General features: G+C 42.2%; 1 protein-coding gene across 1 annotated transcript in view; it reads left to right on the top strand.

The window, feature by feature from the left end:
• The first annotated feature begins 3,775 nt into the window (after positions 1-3,775).
• Positions 3,776-20,136, top strand: part of LOC130477343 (lipase member M-like) — a 33,520-nt gene continuing 17,159 nt past the window's right edge. The window contains exons 1-4 of the mRNA XM_056849268.1: positions 3,776-3,835; positions 4,897-5,005; positions 7,789-7,882; positions 11,717-11,915. Of these exons, the coding sequence (XP_056705246.1) occupies positions 3,789-3,835; positions 4,897-5,005; positions 7,789-7,882; positions 11,717-11,915 (449 nt within the window). The 5' untranslated portion in view covers positions 3,776-3,788. The remainder of the gene's footprint in view (positions 3,836-4,896; positions 5,006-7,788; positions 7,883-11,716; positions 11,916-20,136) is intronic.

Here is a 20,136-nt window from a genome sequence, read left to right as displayed (position 1 = left end):
AGGCCCTACCACTGAGCCACAGCCCCTCCAATGAGCCATGGCAGCTTTTAAAGGGGAATTTTGTGGAGCTCTGGGGGCGGTTTTTCAAGGCAGAGCGACCAAATTCGCAGCATAGCTGCAGGCGACTTTCCTTAGAAGAACCTCCCAAGTTTGCTAAAGTTTGGGTCGAGGAGGGGTGGCAAATTTTATGGGCCCTCAAAGGAGGCACCCCCCATCTATCCGATGGAGTTTTCAATTTGGTGCCTCTACCTTGAAAAACAGCCCCCTTGAGCCCCACAATTATTCTCCATAGATTTTTATGGGCCAATGTCACATTATTGACTTTAATGGGGGGGATGGGTAACTGTTTTGCTCCAATTGCATTCAATGGGAGATCATTGCAGGTTTCTGCAGGGGCTGTGTTTCAAGGTAGAGGCACCAAATTTGCAGCACAGCTGCTGGTAACGTTCCTCAGAAGAACCCCCAAGTTTGGTGAAGTTTTCCTCCATTTGGGTGCCCATAGAATTAGCCCCTCTGGCCCAAACTTCAATAAACTTGGGAATTTTTTTGAGGAGAGTGACCAGCAGCTGTGCTGCAAATTTGGTCCCTCTACCTTGAAAAACAGCCCCCCAGAGCGCTGATAATGTCTCCCATTGAATGCAATTGGAGCAAATAGGCTCCCATCCTCTCACTGTTTACAATGGAGGAAAAAGCAGCCTTTTTTCCTCCAGGGGAAAAGCAAAGAGGCATGCCTGTGAGCAACCACATGTCAATGACTCACACCCCAAGAACCAACACAAGCCCCACAGAACAATACTAGAACCAAATCCAGCAGAACCGCAAGCCAATGCATAGAGTTGCCAGGTCGCTCTTCTCTACTGGCGAGATGTTTTGGGGGCAAAATTTGAGGAGGGCGGGGTTTGGGGAGGGGAGGGACTTCGATGTCATAGAATCCAATTGCCAAAGTGACCATTTTCTCCAGGTGAACTGGTCTCTATTGGCTGGAGATCAGTTGTAATAACAGGAGATCTTCAGCTAGTACCCACCAAGGTTAGGCAGGAGGACTGGCCTAATCTGGGCAGGCAGGGACACAATTTTTTCAGGCCAGGTAGATCAGGGGTCTCGGGAGAGACAGCTCCACAGGCCATCGACCCAAGAGGACTTTTCTTGGTCACCATAATAGCCAATCCACCCCTGAACATTACTGATGGCTTTCTCTGTTATTAATGGTGACAAAATTTTAGTTTTTCTTGCTGAAACAGGAAACTCTGCATAATCTGCTGTGAAAGTGAACTCATTTAACTTGTTTACCAAACATTGACCGAAACATGACTAGTTTTATAACTGAAAAAAGCAAACACACACAAATGAAAAAAAGAATAAATCAGACTTTTATCAGCTGTTTCTGATAAAACTATCACAAAAAATTTTTCATGTAGATTTCCCATTAGTCACTTGTATTCCTTAAGATGTTCTCCAAAAAGAGAAATCCCTTAAACAGGAGTGTGTCTTTATTAATGTTGGGCAAGTTGTCCAGCAAGCTGTAACCTGTCTTCAAAAGAGATAACATATTTTCCTTACTCTTCAACTTCAACTATTATGCTCAGCATAATAGCTACTATGACACTTTTCTTTAAGTAGGCTTCAAAGAATGGTCCAGTCCAGTTAATTCCCAAGAATGTGCTGAGGTTGGGTTTCTCAGACTTCAGTCTGTCATGCTGCATGACAGTCTGTTTCTGCAGTTAAGGCAAGTTTCAAAAGTAGATTGTAACATCACAAAGGGAGAACTGTTAACAATGCCATTGGTCTTAATGTATGGACTGAATCTGAATATTGGCCATTAGGTGGCACCCAGATGCCATGGCAGGAAATCTTTCTCTCCCCCACCCCCAGTTTTTGGATACTTAAATCCGATGAGTCAACAGGCAACACAGCTCTTTCTACAAACCTGAAAAAAATCTCAGGTTTGCAAAAAAATGTAGAATCTAAAAAAATAAATAAAAAATAGGGAGTTTTTTTAAAAAAACCAGAAAACGATAAAAGAAGCGCCTGTAGCTTTAAGCAACAGATTCCCTCAGTGGCTGTTGCTAGATAACCAAAGCATTCCAGGCTTCCATTTCTTTGAGTAATAGGCAGGGGCAGGGGGCAGGGTTTTTTCCAGGCCTATTTTGGCCTTTGAGACATGACTCATTGGGGGCAGGCTGAGGATTGCCAGCTCCAGGTTGGGAAATTTGTAAAGATTTTGTGGTAGAGTCTGAGGAGGTGAAGATTGGGTCAGGAGGTCCAGTGTTATGGCCTCTGGAAAGGTTGCCCCTCCCTCCTCCATAGACAAGCATTAGCCAATTAGCGAACGAACAGGGAATCTGACTCTTACCTTCCTGCTTATGTATGGAGGTGGGAGGGGTGACTTCTTCCAGACCCCATAACTTTGGACCCCCGACCTAATCTTCACCAAACTTGGGGGTTCTTGCAAGGAGAGTCCCTGCAAACTACCATGAAAGTTTGGGGGCTCTACCTCAAAAAATGCCCCCCTAGGGCTGAATTTTTTTGGGGGGGAAACCCAAAAATAAACCAAATCCCCATATTTACTGGTATAGGAATTCAACTTATTTCGGGTTTCCCGAAAAAAATCAGGCCCAATAAACCCGAACCTGAATTTTACCAGTTTTTTTTTTTGCACACTCCTAATGCACTGCTATTTCACTTGCTTCTAAAGAGAGAAGGTGGGATATCAATGTTTTTTATAACAATGTAAAGTGCTGCCCTTGATGGTCTTCCATATATGATGGGGATAAAAGGGCATTCAAAGCCATATTTTGCTGAACATATGTTCTTGTCTCAGAATGATTACAATTTTTAATGGTATTAAATAATAATAAAAAAATTCAGTTTATTTGCATGATCCCCATTCCACATTGTTTTGCAAGCCTTAGACTGAGGTTTTTCTCCCTCTCCAGTGCATTAATTCCCTTTCCCTAGATTTTACAGCCACTGGCTATCCATCAACCACTTCACACTTTAAAAAGGGGAAATGAAATTTAATTTTTCCGTCACACTATAGAGAGTAAAGTTGCCACATCTCTCACGCAATTGACCGATCTATTTGACAGCAGATAACACAGTATCCACTTCCCCTCCCTCAGGCTCAGCCCCAAAAACTTCCCACCGGTTGTGAAGAGACACCTGGCAACCCTAGGTAAAAATGGTAGTACATTCACACACCACTGGGTATTCTACTATATGATATCTGTGAATTCGTGCAGCCACAATTATATGGCTATGAAGAGTTGGACTAGCCTTGCTCCCAACAACATGAAAAATTGCCTAAGCATAAAACATAAACTGTTGTTGAGCTGTCAGTGCTAGATTATTGCCTTCCAGCTACACTTTATATGTGCTGGAGTTATCACAACAGGCATGGGCAGAGGTCTTCCAAGAAGATCTGAAGTGTGTACGCAACTGATGGCCCTGCCATTTCAACCATTTGCCCCCCAAATAAGCCCCAAAATCGAAGACCCAGGCCAAAGGCTGAGATGTGGCAGCCTTACCCCCATCCCTTGCAAAAGAATGCACTGAAAACTGCCTTCTCTGCTAAAACAAACAAAACACACACCTTATTCCAAGAAAATATATGGTTAAATGGCTTTGATGGCTACTGCTAGGTCCCCAGGTGGTTTATTTTTACAGCTGAGCCCTGTAGGTAGCTGTTGAGTGAGCAACAGGTCTCTGTTTGCCTTTAATAAGCAAAACTTTTCCAAAGGCACATCAAAACCGGCTTGCTTTCTGTCAGCAGAGGAGCATTATTATGTATGGTGCCTGCAATGAGACGGATGGAAGGAACTAAAGGATTCTTTAGGTGAGTGTTATACTGATGGACTGTCTCTGGAATGCTTTTTTGAAATTCAATGTTTTATTGCTTTGTTTTTAAACAATTTTACCATTTTAATTCTTGGGGGATTTATTTCTTCCCTTTCTCCAGCCTTTCCAAGTTAAAATTGGGTTTCTCATTTTTTCTATAAAGGTCACTTTATCCTGTAGCTTCAGGGACGTGTGAGGGGCAAGTATACCAGGACCCCTCTCTGAATCCCCAGCTTTCATTTTTGTTTAATAAAGTCTCACACCCCTTTTCTTGCAGAGAGGTAAGAGAAAGTGTTTAAACGATTTTTGTTTACATGATTCTCTCTGGAGTGATGGGATTTTTTTTTAAATGTCACTGTGGTGCTGTTATCCACAGTCAGCTAACCCCTTACTCACTGAATGTACTTTAACCAGACCTGTTCTAAAACCTTGTCTCCCTAGGCCTTTCTTTCATGTTCTTTTGCTCTGTTTTATTAAAGACAACAGTGACATGTAGGGTTGTTAAGCGGTGAGAACCCTCAGGTTACAACTCAGGTTGCCAAATTTTGTACCTTCTCTATGAAGCTTCATAGACTTCTACTAGAATGATGTTATTGGTACTTATTGCACTTTTTCCTACTCCATCCACTTTTATGTAAGGTGTTCTTAAAATTTATATAAATATGTCTCATTTTTTAAATACACTTTTTTATATTGTTCATGCGAGGTTCATTGTTGTATAGTTTTTACTGGTCTGTACCAATAAATATTATTATTATTAAGCCTCTGTTCAAGTGGGAACTCAAATGCTTCCAGATTGGAGCTTGGTGACTACTGGTGCATACCAATTTTTTTATTTTGCAACAGAAAAGTGTGGGTCGAGCAAGCATTGATCCCCAGGTAAAACTCCCACGAATAAATGACTGATGGCTAATTGACCCCTCTCTTTCTCTATTTATGTGTGGTACATTGATTTTCTATGAATTTCTACAATTTTTTCCCGGGGGTGGGGGGAGTCATTTTTCTTTTTGAATTTTCTACCTCTTTTTTCAATGTCTAAAGTATTCATTTGTTTTGTAGGTTGTCCAGGATGTGGCTGTTGCTGACCATGATAATTGTGCAAAAGCATGTGAGTCCAGAGGAAGTCAAAGACAAGACAGAAATGAATCCTGAACAATTTATGACTATTGTAAGTTGAGAAGTCAGATGAAAGTGAGCACCATGGCAATTTAAATGACCTAGCCGTGGTGCTTACATTGCAAGTTATGCTCATGCTGCCATGGTATTGTGGAAGAACAGCACAAATATTTTCATCAACCATGCAGATAGCCTTCAGAAAGAGCTGGGATCCAGTTTGTGAGATCCTTCCACTTTTTCAAATGATGCAGAAATTATTTTCAGTGAGCCTAGGCTTCCATCTAGAACAACTGGTTCACCCTGAAGGCTATATGCACTGGGGCTGGGATGTAATCAAGGATGTCCCGAACACCATACAATTATTCCATCGCTCCTTTGTTGAGTAACCTGTATCAGCTGAGAATGAAATCAAAGCAGATTCTCTGAAGAAACAGCATATAAATTTTCTAAAAAAACAAAAAAAAGATACAAATTGCTTCTAGAAATATTGTGTGTGTGAAAAGTGCCATCAAGTCGCAGCTGACCTATGGCAACTCAATAGAGTTTTCAAGGCAAGAGATGAATAGAGGAGGTTTGACATTGCCTTCCTCTCATAACGACCCTGGTATTCCTTGGTGGTCTCCCATCCAGGTACTAACCAGGCCCAACCCTGTTTAGCTTCTGAGATCTGAGGCAATCAGGCTAGCCATCCAGGCCAGGGCTCTAGAACCATTTCACATGTGATTTATTTAGTTGGTCCTTGATTTCACAATGCACCGAGACAAAACAACAGCAACAATTATTATGTATAAAATGCTTATTAATGTAAGTCTTTCAGATTTGTAGCTTCTGTTGTTGAGAATCAGAAATGTGGATCCATGATTAAATGTTCCAGCCGCATTTTAAAAGCTGCTTTCCGTTTATGCGCATGATTTTGTTTTGGGTTTTTTTTGGGGGGGAGGCCTAAGCAATGCTGAATTGTTTGTGGAGATTGATCCCTAATCTGGAATTTATTTTGTGTTTTTTTAAAGCATGTAAACCCTCACCTAGAGTTAACAGCTATTAAAACCTAACCAGAAATTTTCTTCAGAACCTGCACAACAATTTCATTTTTAAAAACCAACAGGAACATCCCAAAACTCCATGAAACCAATGCCCCCAAAAGCACAACTCTAAAAGATCTTCACAACAAAACTGTAAAACTAGAATCAGAAGAATGCAAAAATAAACTTTTAAAAACAGTTAACAACTTGGAACACCCCAGCTCAAACCATTTACATTTTTAAAAAGCTTTTAGAAATGGAGAAAGTGCAAAAGAGTTAAAAATTCTAAAGCCAGCCAAGAGAAAAGAACCCAACAGCACAAATCCTTTGAACCCTTTTAAAATCAGTACACCTTGACCTGAATAGCCCAGGCTAGCCCTATCTCCTTAGATCTTAGAAGCTAAGCAGGGTCAGTCCTAGTTAGTATTTGGATGGGAGATCTCCAACGAGTACCAGGGTCGTGACACAGAGGCAAACCACCTCTGACCATTTTTCTGCAAATCTCTGGGTTTCCCTGGGTTTGCAAAACTCTGATTTGTAGCCATGGTTGGTTCTGATACCCAGATTTGCCTCTCCAGCCCTCGACTATTAGATATAGTGAGTCATGTGCTTAGCATTTGACATGTGGTTTCCACTTGCATGTGAAGTGAAACTGTGGAGAGCATCAAAAAGGTACAAGTAAAATCTTTATTATGAGGAAAGACCTGCATGAAGAAGTGTAAAGTTTCAGTGTAATTACTCTTTCCTTGGGGCAAATGCTCATAATATACCCTTGCGCACCTATTTTTGTTACCTCAGCTGCCTCCTACAAGAGCACTTGCATAATTTGCATCATAGGAGTCGTTATGAACATTTGGCCTCAAGGTTAAACGTTTGGGTCACCTACAGACATCCATATTCATGAGAAACAAAGAAAAGGGAAGCCTATATCTGGTTAGGATTGCCAACCTCCAGGTACTAGCCGGAGATCTCCTGCTATTACAACTGATCTCAGCCGATAGAGATCAGTTCACCTGGAGAAAATGGCTGCTCTGGCAATTGGATTCTTTGGCATTGAAGTCCCTCCCCTCCCCAAACCTCGCCCTTCTCAGGCTCTGCCCAAAAATCTCCAGATATTTCCCAACCCAGAGCTGGCAACCCTGTATCTGGCACAGGACTATCTTGGCATGTGAGTGGATGGATCCAGAGAGGAACAGGATCATTTCTGTTGTCTTAAATCACTCTGAGAAAAGGATGTGCATCTTTTCAAGATCTCTCTCCATGTTCACTTTTGCCTTTTCTGGTACTGATCCCTTTTCAGCCGTAGAAATACTGGATCGTGGTCCATGAATGCAAACACATGCAAATATAAATATTCCTCCCCACCTGAATAATTACAGTAAATCAATCTTTCCAGTGTTGTGTAGTGGTTAGTGTCAGACTAGGTTCTGGGATACTCAGGTTCAAATCCCCACTATGCCATGGAAGCTCTCTGGATGACCTTGAGCCAGTCTAACCTATTGCACAGTCTAACCTATTGGTGACCTTGAGCCAGTCTAACCTATTGCACACTCCCAGCCTAACCTATTGCACAGGGTTGTTGCTGTGAGGATCAACTGAAGGAGGGGAGAAGGATGTAAGCTGCTTCGGGTCCCCACAGGGGAGAATTGGAGGAGTAAATAAATAAATAAATAAATAAATCTTAGCTCATCAGGTCCGGATCGCACTTGTATTCCCCCCAAAAGCAAGCATTTGGGGAAAGCAGCTTCCAGCAACTGCTTTAAATGTTTGTTGAACACATGGGACCCCTAACTTTGTTGTGTTATTCTTACAGAGTGAGATAATCCAACACTGGGGATATCCTTCAGAAGAATATGAAGTCCTTACACATGATGGCTATTTCCTGAGCCTGAACAGAATTCCAGGAGGTGAAAGAAAATTTAGGAACATACAAGACAAATATTTCTTAAAATAATGAAGCTTTGCTTTCAATCTTATTCTAATAATGAAATGAACAGCCAGGTTTGGGTGTATGCTATGATGCGTGTGCAGGCCAAAAAGCTACTTGAGCCATGGCTAAGGCCTTGGGGATACTCATATAGATTTTTGAATTTTTTTTTAAAAAAGATTTAACCATAGAGGCCCATTTTATTTGCAAGTCACTTTGGAGCCCCACCATGCAAATAGAGTTTGCAGTTTCAAAAGCAAATTCAGATGTGGTTGCTTTTTGAGAAATACAAGTTGCAACTCTCCTAAGGCTCATCAAAGTTAATTGTGCAGTTATTCAGATTTTGAAAAGTATGTGAATATGATTCAGTAACTTTTTCTAGACGTTACAGCTAGTGTGATCATTCTGTTTCTCTCTGTGTATGTAAAATACTAATTTCCCAAGGCTGGAGGGAAAAATTATCAGCACAAAATATTTAAAACTGCAGAGTAAATTATGCAAAGTACAAGACATTACAAATGTTACTGGGCATATGTACAAGGACTCTTTTTTTTTTTTACAAGGACACCATTTGCCATCTGGAGAAGGCATGGAGATGTAGCATCTCTGTCTCTGTCTCTGTGTCTCTGTCTGTTTGTCTATCTATCTAATCCACACACACACACATGCAAAGGACAGAGAAATATTTTATTTATTTATTTGTTGCAATATTTATATCATGCCTTTCCACTTTGCTCAAAGTAGCTATTAAAACAGGGATGGGGAACCTCAGGCCCGGGGGCTTGTGGCCCTTGGGAGCTCCGGGGCCCTGCCACGGAGGCAGGGCGCAGGGTGGCCCTCCCCAAGGGTGTTCCTGGGGCCGCGGCTTACAGGGGCACTGCGGCGCCCTTTGGACCTCCTCTCGCTAATTGGTTGGCGAGAGGAGAGGGGAGGAACGCTTCCCCCAAGGCTGCCCCCTACAGCCGCGGCGTGCAGAAATGCCACAGCACATTGTAAGCCCCTCTCGCTGCCTGTTGGCTGTTGAGCAGCGAGAGCGGCAGCACAGCATGCATGCGAGAGCCAATCGGGCTTGGGGGGGGCTTTTGTAGACTCTGGGGGGGAGGGTATGGAGACTGGGGCCCAGTCACGTGGGGCTACGTGCGCTGCCGTGTGTGTGTGGGCGGGGGAGGCGGGGAGGCTGGGCCCCCTGTTGCGTGGGGTCGGCATGCGCAGGTGTGTGTGTGTGGGGGAGGCTTTTCTCTCTTTTCTTCCTCTTTTTCTGTCACTCTTTCTCCTTTCTCTCCCTCTCTTTCTCCCTCTTTTTCTGTCTCTTTCTTTGTCTCCCTCCGTCCTTTTCTTTCTTTCCCTCCATCCTTTTCTTTCTTTCTCCCCCTCTCTCCATTTCTTTCTCCCTTTCTCTCTCTTTCTCCCTCCCTCCCTCCCTTTCCCTCTTTTTCTGTTTTCCTTCCTCCCTTCTTCCCTTGCCGATTGACTCTGGGCTGCGCCCCCCTGGCGCCTCGTTTTCTCGGGCCCACCGCTGGCTGCCCTCCTGCCTGGGAGGGGGGAGCGGGGGTGCCCGGCAGGCCTTCTCTGTGTGGCCTCTCCTGGGGTTGCCAACGTCCAGGTGGTGGCTGGAGACCTGGCAACCCTAGCCTCTCCCCCCCCCCCACCGGGAGATCTACACCTGGTATGGCCCCTGAATGATACAGAGAACAGAGAAACATCAGCAAACAGAAAGGGAGGATAAGGAAAGGATGGGGAAGGATGGGAAAAGGAGACCAACAAGATGGAAAACCATCACTAACATTTATAGGAGTCTTTGTTGGCATCCCCTTTTTGTTTTCTTTTATATTCTGTAGATTGCTCTGGTAGTATTAGTTTGTCAGTCACCACAGTGAGTGGCTGATATCTGAAAAATAAAATAAAGAAGCCAGGGGATACAACCAAAGGCTACAAGATGGTTGGACAGTACTGCATCAAGGATTTTTGGCACCCTAGGTGAATAACTTTGCTGAGCCCTGCACTGCAGAGAAATGGCTGCCTGCCCTCCCCCCTCAAAAGCCCATCTTACCAACAAGGGGGGAAGGGAAGGAGGAAGAGGCCCACCCCTGGCCCTAGAGTTGACAGCTCCAGTTTGGGAAATACCTGGAGATTTGGGGGGGGGGAGCCTGAGGAGGGTGGGGTTTGGGGTAGAGTTGCCAAGTCACTCCTTGCAACCAGTGGTAGGTTTAGGGAGGTTGGGTTGGGGGGTGGCAATTGACATCATCTATGCGATGGTGTCACGTGAAAGTTCCAGTATCACACTCGGGGGATGCTCTAGCACTCGAGGAAAAAACTCTATGGAAACAATAGAGTTTTTCCCCCAAGTGCTTGAACATCTCCCCAGTGCATCACACTGCTAGAGCATCCCCCTCCCAGAGCATCACACTGGGGGGATGCTCTAGCACTCATGAAACAACTCTATGGTTTCCATAGAGTTTTCCCCCGCAAGTGTTAGAGCATCCTCCCCAGTGTGAAACCCGAACTTCTGTATAAACTGGAAGTGATGTCATCACATAGGAGGACTAGAGTTTAATGGACAAAGACAAACAGATATGTATGAATATATCCATAAAACAGGGAGGCACTCTAATGCAACACCCTAAAATGCACAGAAAGATAAAAACGTTCGACTAGAATGACTGATGGTGGAACAACATGTTTGTATTAAGTCTAATTAGATTTAAGAGCTGTAATTTAACATGGTTATGCATTGTTTTTGATGGGTGAAAGATGTGTGTCTGTCTTAGGCACAAAAAGAGCCATATACCACTGATGACTCAAAATGAGTCCAAGGTGGTATAGTGGTTATGAGCGGTGGACTCTAATCTGGAGAACCGGGTTTGATTCCCCGCTCCTCCACATGAGCGGTGAACTCTAATCTGGTGAACCAAGTTTGTTTCCCCACTTCTGCACATGGAGCCAGCTGGGTGACCTTGGGCTAGTCATAGTTCTTTTCGAGCTCTCTCAATGCCATCTACTTCACAAGGTGTCTGTTGTGGGGAGAGGAAGGGAAGAAGATTGTAAGCCAGTTTGATTCTCCATAAAAGATAGAGAAAATCGGCATATAAAAACCAACTCTTCTTCTCCTCCTTCTCCTCCTCCCCCTCATTTTGACTACTAGCATGAAGTCTGCCCTGGGACAGAAAATTGAAGAAATCCCAAACTCTTTCCCCAGTGTAACCACCTACAACTTTCTACTCACAGAGTATTCCCAAACAAGTGTTTCCTATGTCGAGGGAAGAAAAGCAGGTATGAGGAGATGCCAGGGAAAAGCAGTGAATGGGAAGGGTTTGTTTCTCTTGTTTTGTTATTCATGTACATCCTGAAATCTTTGCCCCTCCAAGTACTTTGAACTATAATGAAGTCATGGCCTTCAAATGCATAATTTATCCACAAGTGGAACATTCTTCTGAAATAGAACGTGATACAAGTTTCACTGGCTTTCCTTAGAGAAATCTTGGGAAATTTATTATGTTAAGATGCTGGTTATTAATGCTGGTAGAAAGGTTTCAAATGCCTTCACAGAGCTCCAGTTTTCAAATGAAGTAAGCACATATGCAGTTAAACATATAGAAACCATGATGCACCCTCCTGAAGCAGCCGCTCCTGGAGGAGGTTTTTCAGAAGTAAAAAGAGGGCTTTCTGTTAAAGGAGCCTGTATGTAATTTGTATTCAGTCCAGAACTTCATCGCTATGCATCGAAACCCAGCGTTCTAACCACCAATTCATGTTGAAGCAGCTTTTGCGTGCTTTATTATTGGCCTTTTAAGGTTAGAAATCTTTATATTTTCAGGCTCAAAATCGTCTGTACTGCTGACACATTGTTTGGACATGGAGGGCAGTGTCTGGGTAGCAAATCTGCCCAGTAATAGCCTGGGCTTCATTTTAGCAGATGCTGGATATGATGTGTGGATTGGAAATAATAGAGGCAATTCCTGGTCTAGAAGACACCAATACCTTACAATTGACGAACAAGAATTCTGGAATTTCAGGTAAGTTCATTTGATGTGCAATGATTAAAAATGTGTAATTCAAGGAGCCATTTAACTTTCACTGTCTTGGAATTTAAAGTATGTTCTTCCTCAGTAGATTTTACTCTCTCTGAGTACCCTTGGTAGCTGAAGCATAGGTGTATGCTATCCATGTGATTGAAGTGTAGGTGAGTGAAGTGTAGGTTTATGCTGAATGCCATCAAGTTTAATCATTTCAATGGTTCTCGATGGGTTGGATCCAGACAAAATTTTCCATTAATTTCCCCTTCCCTTCCAAGTGCACCCTACTGATCTCCATGAAATTCTCCTTCTGTGGGACTAGGTACTCTGAGAGATGACATGAAGGGGATCTGCATTGGGAAGGAAGAATGGGTGGAAATGGCTAATTTAATCTGGATCTAACCCTATGTTAACAAAATAATTTCCATATCTGTATAAAGTTAGGGCTGAAAACAATTTCTGACTTTATAGATTTGCAGATTTAATGTGGATGTGCAAAATCTTCTCTTCTGATTGCTAAAACAAATATCAGGTTGTTCTTACCATATTAAAGAGTTGCAAAATACATTCAAATTAGGGCTATTGATTTGGTAAAAACTGAACCAGAAAAATACTGAATAAATGCAAATTCGGTAAAATTTGGGTTCGGGTTTACTGAGTCTGCAAAATCCGGGAGGTTGGAAAAGCCAAATTTGCCATTCCTCAAAAAGTCGGATAAAAATCTGGCTTTTTTGGGAATGTCTTTCTGTGGCTCCTGGAGGAGCATTTTTGCAGGTAGAGGTCCCAGATATTCAGGGTAGCTAGAAGGGACTCTCCTTGCAAGAACCCCCAAGTTTGGTAAAGATTGGGTCAGGGGGTCCGGAGTTATGGGGTCTGGAAGGGGTCACCCGATCCTCCTGCAATGAAATGCATTGGCAAAGTGTCTTTGTTCAGATGCTTTAGTGTGATCTTTGCAATGTATCACAATGGAGCAGCAGAAGACAGAAGTCTGTCTTGGTTTAAAAACAATCTTTACTAGATTAAACTCAAGGGTAGGGTTCACTGGGAGATAAAACAAATAATCCTTTCTACATTCTAAGTTTCCTATGCTTGCCAGAAGCCTCTGGCAGGTGCTATGCTTACTCGCGGGTAGGCATTCTTAAAGAACAAGATTGCCTCTCCATCCATCTAGGCTGGCATCGAAACTTGTTGGGTTTTGGATAGCGAGTTTCATTGTATTTCAGTCACTCAAGGGTTAAACTGTTTGTAACCAAGCTGACCAGATCAAAGGTGATGTGACCTACAGTATGTGTCAAATAGCCATTGGCTAAACAGGACAGTTGTAAAGGTATTTGCATACCAGGAGCTTCTTCTTTGTCTTACCTAGAAGAAGCCTCCGCCATTAGACATTAGACTCTAGATCTGACCATGTGAAGATGTAAACTATAGAACTCCCACTTTGGGATGTGATAGGAAACTTAGAATGTAGAAAGAGATTTATTATTTTACATCCAAGTTACCCTTTCCTGAAGTTAGTAAGTAAAGGTGATTTTTACTAAGAGAAATGACTGCGTGTCTTTCTTTGTGTGCGTGCAACCTTAATTAGCTTCTGCCGGTGATTCCATTAATATTCAACGATCCATTTCCTCTATTAAGGGTAAAATTCCCATCAAATTGGTAGCATCAGACGGTTTGGAATATTAATATGAATTATTAATGGATTTTGGAGAAGCCAAAACACGCACAGCTTAAGTTAGGATTTTTCCAGGGAAGCCAAACGGATTACAAAACGCCAGAAGGGATCTTTTTCTCTGCAAGAGCTCAGCGGTTTATTCGTGTGAGACCTGAGGAACTCAGACCCAGCGTGCTGTAATCTGAGAGGAGGGAAGCTGCGAGGATGTCGAACCCAGACGACAGAGCTACAACGAGCACGGGAACTCCAGCCGCTCCCAACGCAACTCCACAAGTCGTGAGTGCAAAAGGCCCCCAAACTGTGACTATACCTCCCATAGCAAAAACACCATTTGCTTTATGGAAGAGAAATGTAATGTTTGCCTTTGAAGCTATGGATATTGAATGGGTCTTAGATAAAGAAAAGCCAGGAAGAGATGACCCAGAGTACCCTGATTTTAAGAGGGCAAATGCACAAGCAGTCTGCCTCTTAATGGGAGCATTAAGCCAAAGTGAATCTGATATTCTGTTAAATAATGAAACGGCCAAAGATATAATGAAAGAGCTATCTGCAAAGTATTCTGTAACTTCCTCAAATCAGCTCATGGCAATGAAAGGAAACTTATTCTCAAGCAGGATGCCAGAAAATATTTCTCTGACTGAGCATCTAAGACAATTACAGACCCTGGCCGCTGAAATTCGTATTGCAGGCGAAACAGTGTCAGAAAGAGACTTTATAACAATTTTCCTAGCCAGTCTTCATCCCAAATTTCAGTCTGAACGGAGAAACTTGCTAGGGAGAAAGGACCTGAACCTTAATGATCTTGTGTGTGCACTGAAAGAGTTTGAAAATGATCAGAAACGTTTAAATGAAGTATCAAGTGGGATCTCAGTGATGAATGTGCATGAAAGAAAGATTTTTAAATGCTTTACGTGTGGGAAAATTGGTCACAGAAGTTTTCAATGCCGAGAAAACATGGCGAAGGGGGGCCCCTCATCCCCCTCCCCCTCTTCTTCTTCTCACCAAAAGCCCGCGAAATTCAAACAAAGGCCGGAAAGGCAGCAATCGCGCCAACCAGCCACAAGAGGGAACCAGAGTACAAGTAAAAGGCCAAATGAGATGACCACGCTTATGGTTAAGCAAGCTTCTTGTATTGATTTAAAGTCTAAAACTGAATCCAAGCATGTTAGAGACATTATTCTTGATTCAGGAGCGGATTGCCACTTATGGTCTAACAGGGAATGTTTTAACCATATGGAAGCATGCAATGAGAAACTTACAGTTGCCAATGGAGAGTCAATCACTTGCAAGGAAAAGGGATCTGTGACTGTGTATATAGAGAGCCTATGTGGAAATGTAATGCAACTGAATTTGACTGATGTTTATCATGTGCCTAATGCCAAAGAATGTTTGATGTCTGTAAGGAAACTGAATAATGCAGATTTTAAAGTGACTATGGAGAAAGATGGATGTTGGTTAATTGACCCTAAAGGACGGATTTATCCAACCAAAGCAGAAGGATCTCATTACTGTTTGGTTAACATAGCAGATGAAATAGACACTTCTGATTCAGATTGCAATGATGAGGCATTGCAGGAAGCGCAGGATGAGGCCTGCGATTCAGAAACGGAGCATTTAGCTGCATATAATGGAAAATCAAATGAGATGAAAACTAAGGAATGTAATCATAAGGACTGTGTTTATGGATATCATGTGAAATTAGGGCATAGAAATTTCAAATCTGTGAAGCAACTGCTGAATGATTGTGATATAGCAGTAAAAGAATGCTTTGCCAGCCAGGAGCGATGCAGCGTTTGCATTAGAGGGAAAGGAACTGCCCCAAAGCACGTGCAGAGAGGCACAGATGTTAAGGCAGAAATTCTTGATGAAGTTCACTCTGATCTTATTGGGCCAATCAAAGATTCTGCTGGAGGATCTAAATATGTTCTGCATTTTATAGACAGTTATTCAAGATATGCATATGTCTACTTATTGAAATCAAAGACTGAAGTAGTTGATAAGTTTAAGATGCATGCTGCCATGGTGAAGAACAAATTTAATAAAGGAATTCAAGTGTTATTCACAGATCTAGGAACTGAGTACGTTAATAGTCAAATGAAGGAATTTGTTGAATCTGAAGGGATTGAACATGTGACCAGTGTTGCATATAGCCCACGGCACAATGGACTCTCAGAGAGATTTAATAGAACTCTGATGCAAAGTGCGAGATGTATGTTGTTGCAGGCAGGATTGCCTGACCCCTGCTGGGGAGAATGTGTTAGTACAGCAGCCTATCTCTACAATAGGTCAATTTCTAGTACCATTAACATGACTCCATATGAAAGATGGAATGGCAGAAAGCCTAGTCTAAGACATTTGAAAGCTTTTGGAAGTCATGTATATACTTACATCCCGAAAGAGAAAAGGGGAAAGCTAAGTCCTACAACAGAACTTGGAATCTTAGTAGGATATCTCCCAAAAGGATACCGTGTAATGAATCCAAAGACATTCAAAGTTCAAGCATTGAATGCAGTGTACATAGATGAGAGAGATGTCATGAATGGAAAGCAAACCAGCTACTCATCTAATCCAGAGGACAGTGAAGAGGAAGAAAAGGGGATTCCGTTTACAGCATGGGAAATCATACCACCTGATTCTGCAGACAACCCAGAGACTGCAGGAACAAAAGGGGATGACCCCGGTGCTGATGGAACCACCTCACCCTCTCCAATCCTAAGAAGATCCACAAGGACTACAAAAGGAATACCAGCACCTAAACTGAATCTCTATGCGGAAGTGAAAGGTCAGATGGAGCCCTCAAGTTGGGAAGAGCTGGAAAAGCTTCCCGATGGTGAGCGGACCAAATGGCTTGACGCAATTCGAGATGAACTAGAATCGCTGAAGAAAAATAAAACTTGGAAATTAACCACACTCCCACCTGGAAAGAAGGCAGTGGGATGTAAATGGGTTTTCAAACTGAAGGAAAATGCTGATGGAAAGATCAACAAGTACAAAGCAAGATTAGTCGCAAAAGGATTTACCCAGAAATATGGGACTGACTACACAGAAACGTATGCACCTGTTAGTGGACAAACAGCTATAAAGACTTTGCTGAGTATAGCTGCATCTAAGAACAAAATTGTCTTACAACTGGATGTCAAGACAGCATTTCTAAATGGAGAATTAACAGAGGAGATATACATGGAAATACCTCCTGGACTAATGGACAGTAATACGGAGAATAAAGTTTGTAAACTTGAAAAGACTTTATATGGACTTAAACAATCTGCAAGAGCATGGAACCACAAACTTACAACCTTACTGGAAGCTCAAGGCTTCAAACAAGGAAACATAGAGAGATGTTTATTCAGCAGGAAAGTAGATGATCGATGGCAATATATTTTAATTTTTGTAGACGACATTCTAATCTGTTGTGATACAGAAACAGCTGCTAAGCAAATAGCAGACAAACTGAACCAATCAGTAGAAGTCAAACTACTTGGAGAAGTGAAAAATTATGTTGGAATGGAAATTGAAAGAGATCAAGATAATGGATTCTCAATCAGCCAAAGGAGCAAAATACTGAAATTCCTACAATTTATGGATATGATGGAGTGCAAAACCAAAAATATTCCACTTGACCCATCATATATGAGTCTGGAAGGAAGTGAACCATTGGAGGACAATCAAGCTTGCATAGCAATACTGAGCAGCGAAAGCGCCAGGAAAGGAAGAAGATTTCTTCAATACAAGACTGCCTCCGTGAGAGACAAGCAACAAAGAGGACTTTTGAAAGTGAAGTACTGTGAGAGCAAAGAGATGGTGGCGGACATTTTGACAAAGCCACTACACAAGCAACAATTTGAATATTTGCGTGATGCTTTATGTTTGTATGCCTGAATACTATGTAAACTCGAAAAGGGGTTTGTTGGGTTTTGGATAGCGAGTTTCATTGTATTTCAGTCACTCAAGGGTTAAACTGTTTGTAACCAAGCTGACCAGATCAAAGGTGATGTGACCTACAGTATGTGTCAAATAGCCATTGGCTAAACAGGACAGTTGTAAAGGTATTTGCATACCAGGAGCTTCTTCTTTGTCTTACCTAGAAGAAGCCTCCGCCATTAGACATTAGACTCTAGATCTGACCATGTGAAGATGTAAACTATAGAACTCCCACTTTGGGATGTGATAGGAAACTTAGAATGTAGAAAGAGATTTATTATTTTACATCCAAGTTACCCTTTCCTGAAGTTAGTAAGTAAAGGTGATTTTTACTAAGAGAAATGACTGCGTGTCTTTCTTTGTGTGCGTGCAACCTTAATTAGCTTCTGCCGGTGATTCCATTAATATTCAACGATCCATTTCCTCTATTAAGGGTAAAATTCCCATCAAATTGGTAGCATCAGACGGTTTGGAATATTAATATGAATTATTAATGGATTTTGGAGAAGCCAAAACACGCACAGCTTAAGTTAGGATTTTTCCAGGGAAGCCAAACGGATTACAAAACGCCAGAAGGGATCTTTTTCTCTGCAAGAGCTCAGCGGTTTATTCGTGTGAGACCTGAGGAACTCAGACCCAGCGTGCTGTAATCTGAGAGGAGGGAAGCTGCGAGGATGTCGAACCCAGACGACAGAGCTACAACGAGCACGGGAACTCCAGCCGCTCCCAACGCAACTCCACGAGTCGTGAGTGCAAAAGGCCCCCAAACTGTGACTATACCTCCCATAGCAAAAACACCATTTGCTTTATGGAAGAGAAATGTAATGTTTGCCTTTGAAGCTATGGATATTGAATGGGTCTTAGATAAAGAAAAGCCAGGAAGAGATGACCCAGAGTACCCTGATTTTAAGAGGGCAAATGCACAAGCAGTCTGCCTCTTAATGGGAGCATTAAGCCAAAGTGAATCTGATATTCTGTTAAATAATGAAACGGCCAAAGATATAATGAAAGAGCTATCTGCAAAGTATTCTGTAACTTCCTCAAATCAGCTCATGGCAATGAAAGGAAACTTATTCTCAAGCAGGATGCCAGAAAATATTTCTCTGACTGAGCATCTAAGACAATTACAGACCCTGGCCGCTGAAATTCGTATTGCAGGCGAAACAGTGTCAGAAAGAGACTTTATAACAATTTTCCTAGCCAGTCTTCATCCCAAATTTCAGTCTGAACGGAGAAACTTGCTAGGGAGAAAGGACCTGAACCTTAATGATCTTGTGTGTGCACTGAAAGAGTTTGAAAATGATCAGAAACGTTTAAATGAAGTATCAAGTGGGATCTCAGTGATGAATGTGCATGAAAGAAAGATTTTTAAATGCTTTACGTGTGGGAAAATTGGTCACAGAAGTTTTCAATGCCGAGAAAACATGGCGAAGGGGGGCCCCTCATCCCCCTCCCCCTCTTCTTCTTCTCACCAAAAGCCCGCGAAATTCAAACAAAGGCCGGAAAGGCAGCAATCGCGCCAACCAGCCACAAGAGGGAACCAGAGTACAAGTAAAAGGCCAAATGAGATGACCACGCTTATGGTTAAGCAAGCTTCTTGTATTGATTTAAAGTCTAAAACTGAATCCAAGCATGTTAGAGACATTATTCTTGATTCAGGAGCGGATTGCCACTTATGGTCTAACAGGGAATGTTTTAACCATATGGAAGCATGCAATGAGAAACTTACAGTTGCCAATGGAGAGTCAATCACTTGCAAGGAAAAGGGATCTGTGACTGTGTATATAGAGAGCCTATGTGGAAATGTAATGCAACTGAATTTGACTGATGTTTATCATGTGCCTAATGCCAAAGAATGTTTGATGTCTGTAAGGAAACTGAATAATGCAGATTTTAAAGTGACTATGGAGAAAGATGGATGTTGGTTAATTGACCCTAAAGGACGGATTTATCCAACCAAAGCAGAAGGATCTCATTACTGTTTGGTTAACATAGCAGATGAAATAGACACTTCTGATTCAGATTGCAATGATGAGGCATTGCAGGAAGCGCAGGATGAGGCCTGCGATTCAGAAACGGAGCATTTAGCTGCATATAATGGAAAATCAAATGAGATGAAAACTAAGGAATGTAATCATAAGGACTGTGTTTATGGATATCATGTGAAATTAGGGCATAGAAATTTCAAATCTGTGAAGCAACTGCTGAATGATTGTGATATAGCAGTAAAAGAATGCTTTGCCAGCCAGGAGCGATGCAGCGTTTGCATTAGAGGGAAAGGAACTGCCCCAAAGCACGTGCAGAGAGGCACAGATGTTAAGGCAGAAATTCTTGATGAAGTTCACTCTGATCTTATTGGGCCAATCAAAGATTCTGCTGGAGGATCTAAATATGTTCTGCATTTTATAGACAGTTATTCAAGATATGCATATGTCTACTTATTGAAATCAAAGACTGAAGTAGTTGATAAGTTTAAGATGCATGCTGCCATGGTGAAGAACAAATTTAATAAAGGAATTCAAGTGTTATTCACAGATCTAGGAACTGAGTACGTTAATAGTCAAATGAAGGAATTTGTTGAATCTGAAGGGATTGAACATGTGACCAGTGTTGCATATAGCCCACGGC

Source organism: Euleptes europaea, chromosome 5, assembly GCF_029931775.1.
Source record: "Euleptes europaea isolate rEulEur1 chromosome 5, rEulEur1.hap1, whole genome shotgun sequence".
NCBI classification, from domain to species: Eukaryota; Metazoa; Chordata; class Lepidosauria; order Squamata; family Sphaerodactylidae; genus Euleptes; species Euleptes europaea.
This window is presented reverse-complemented; position numbering and strand designations above follow the sequence as displayed.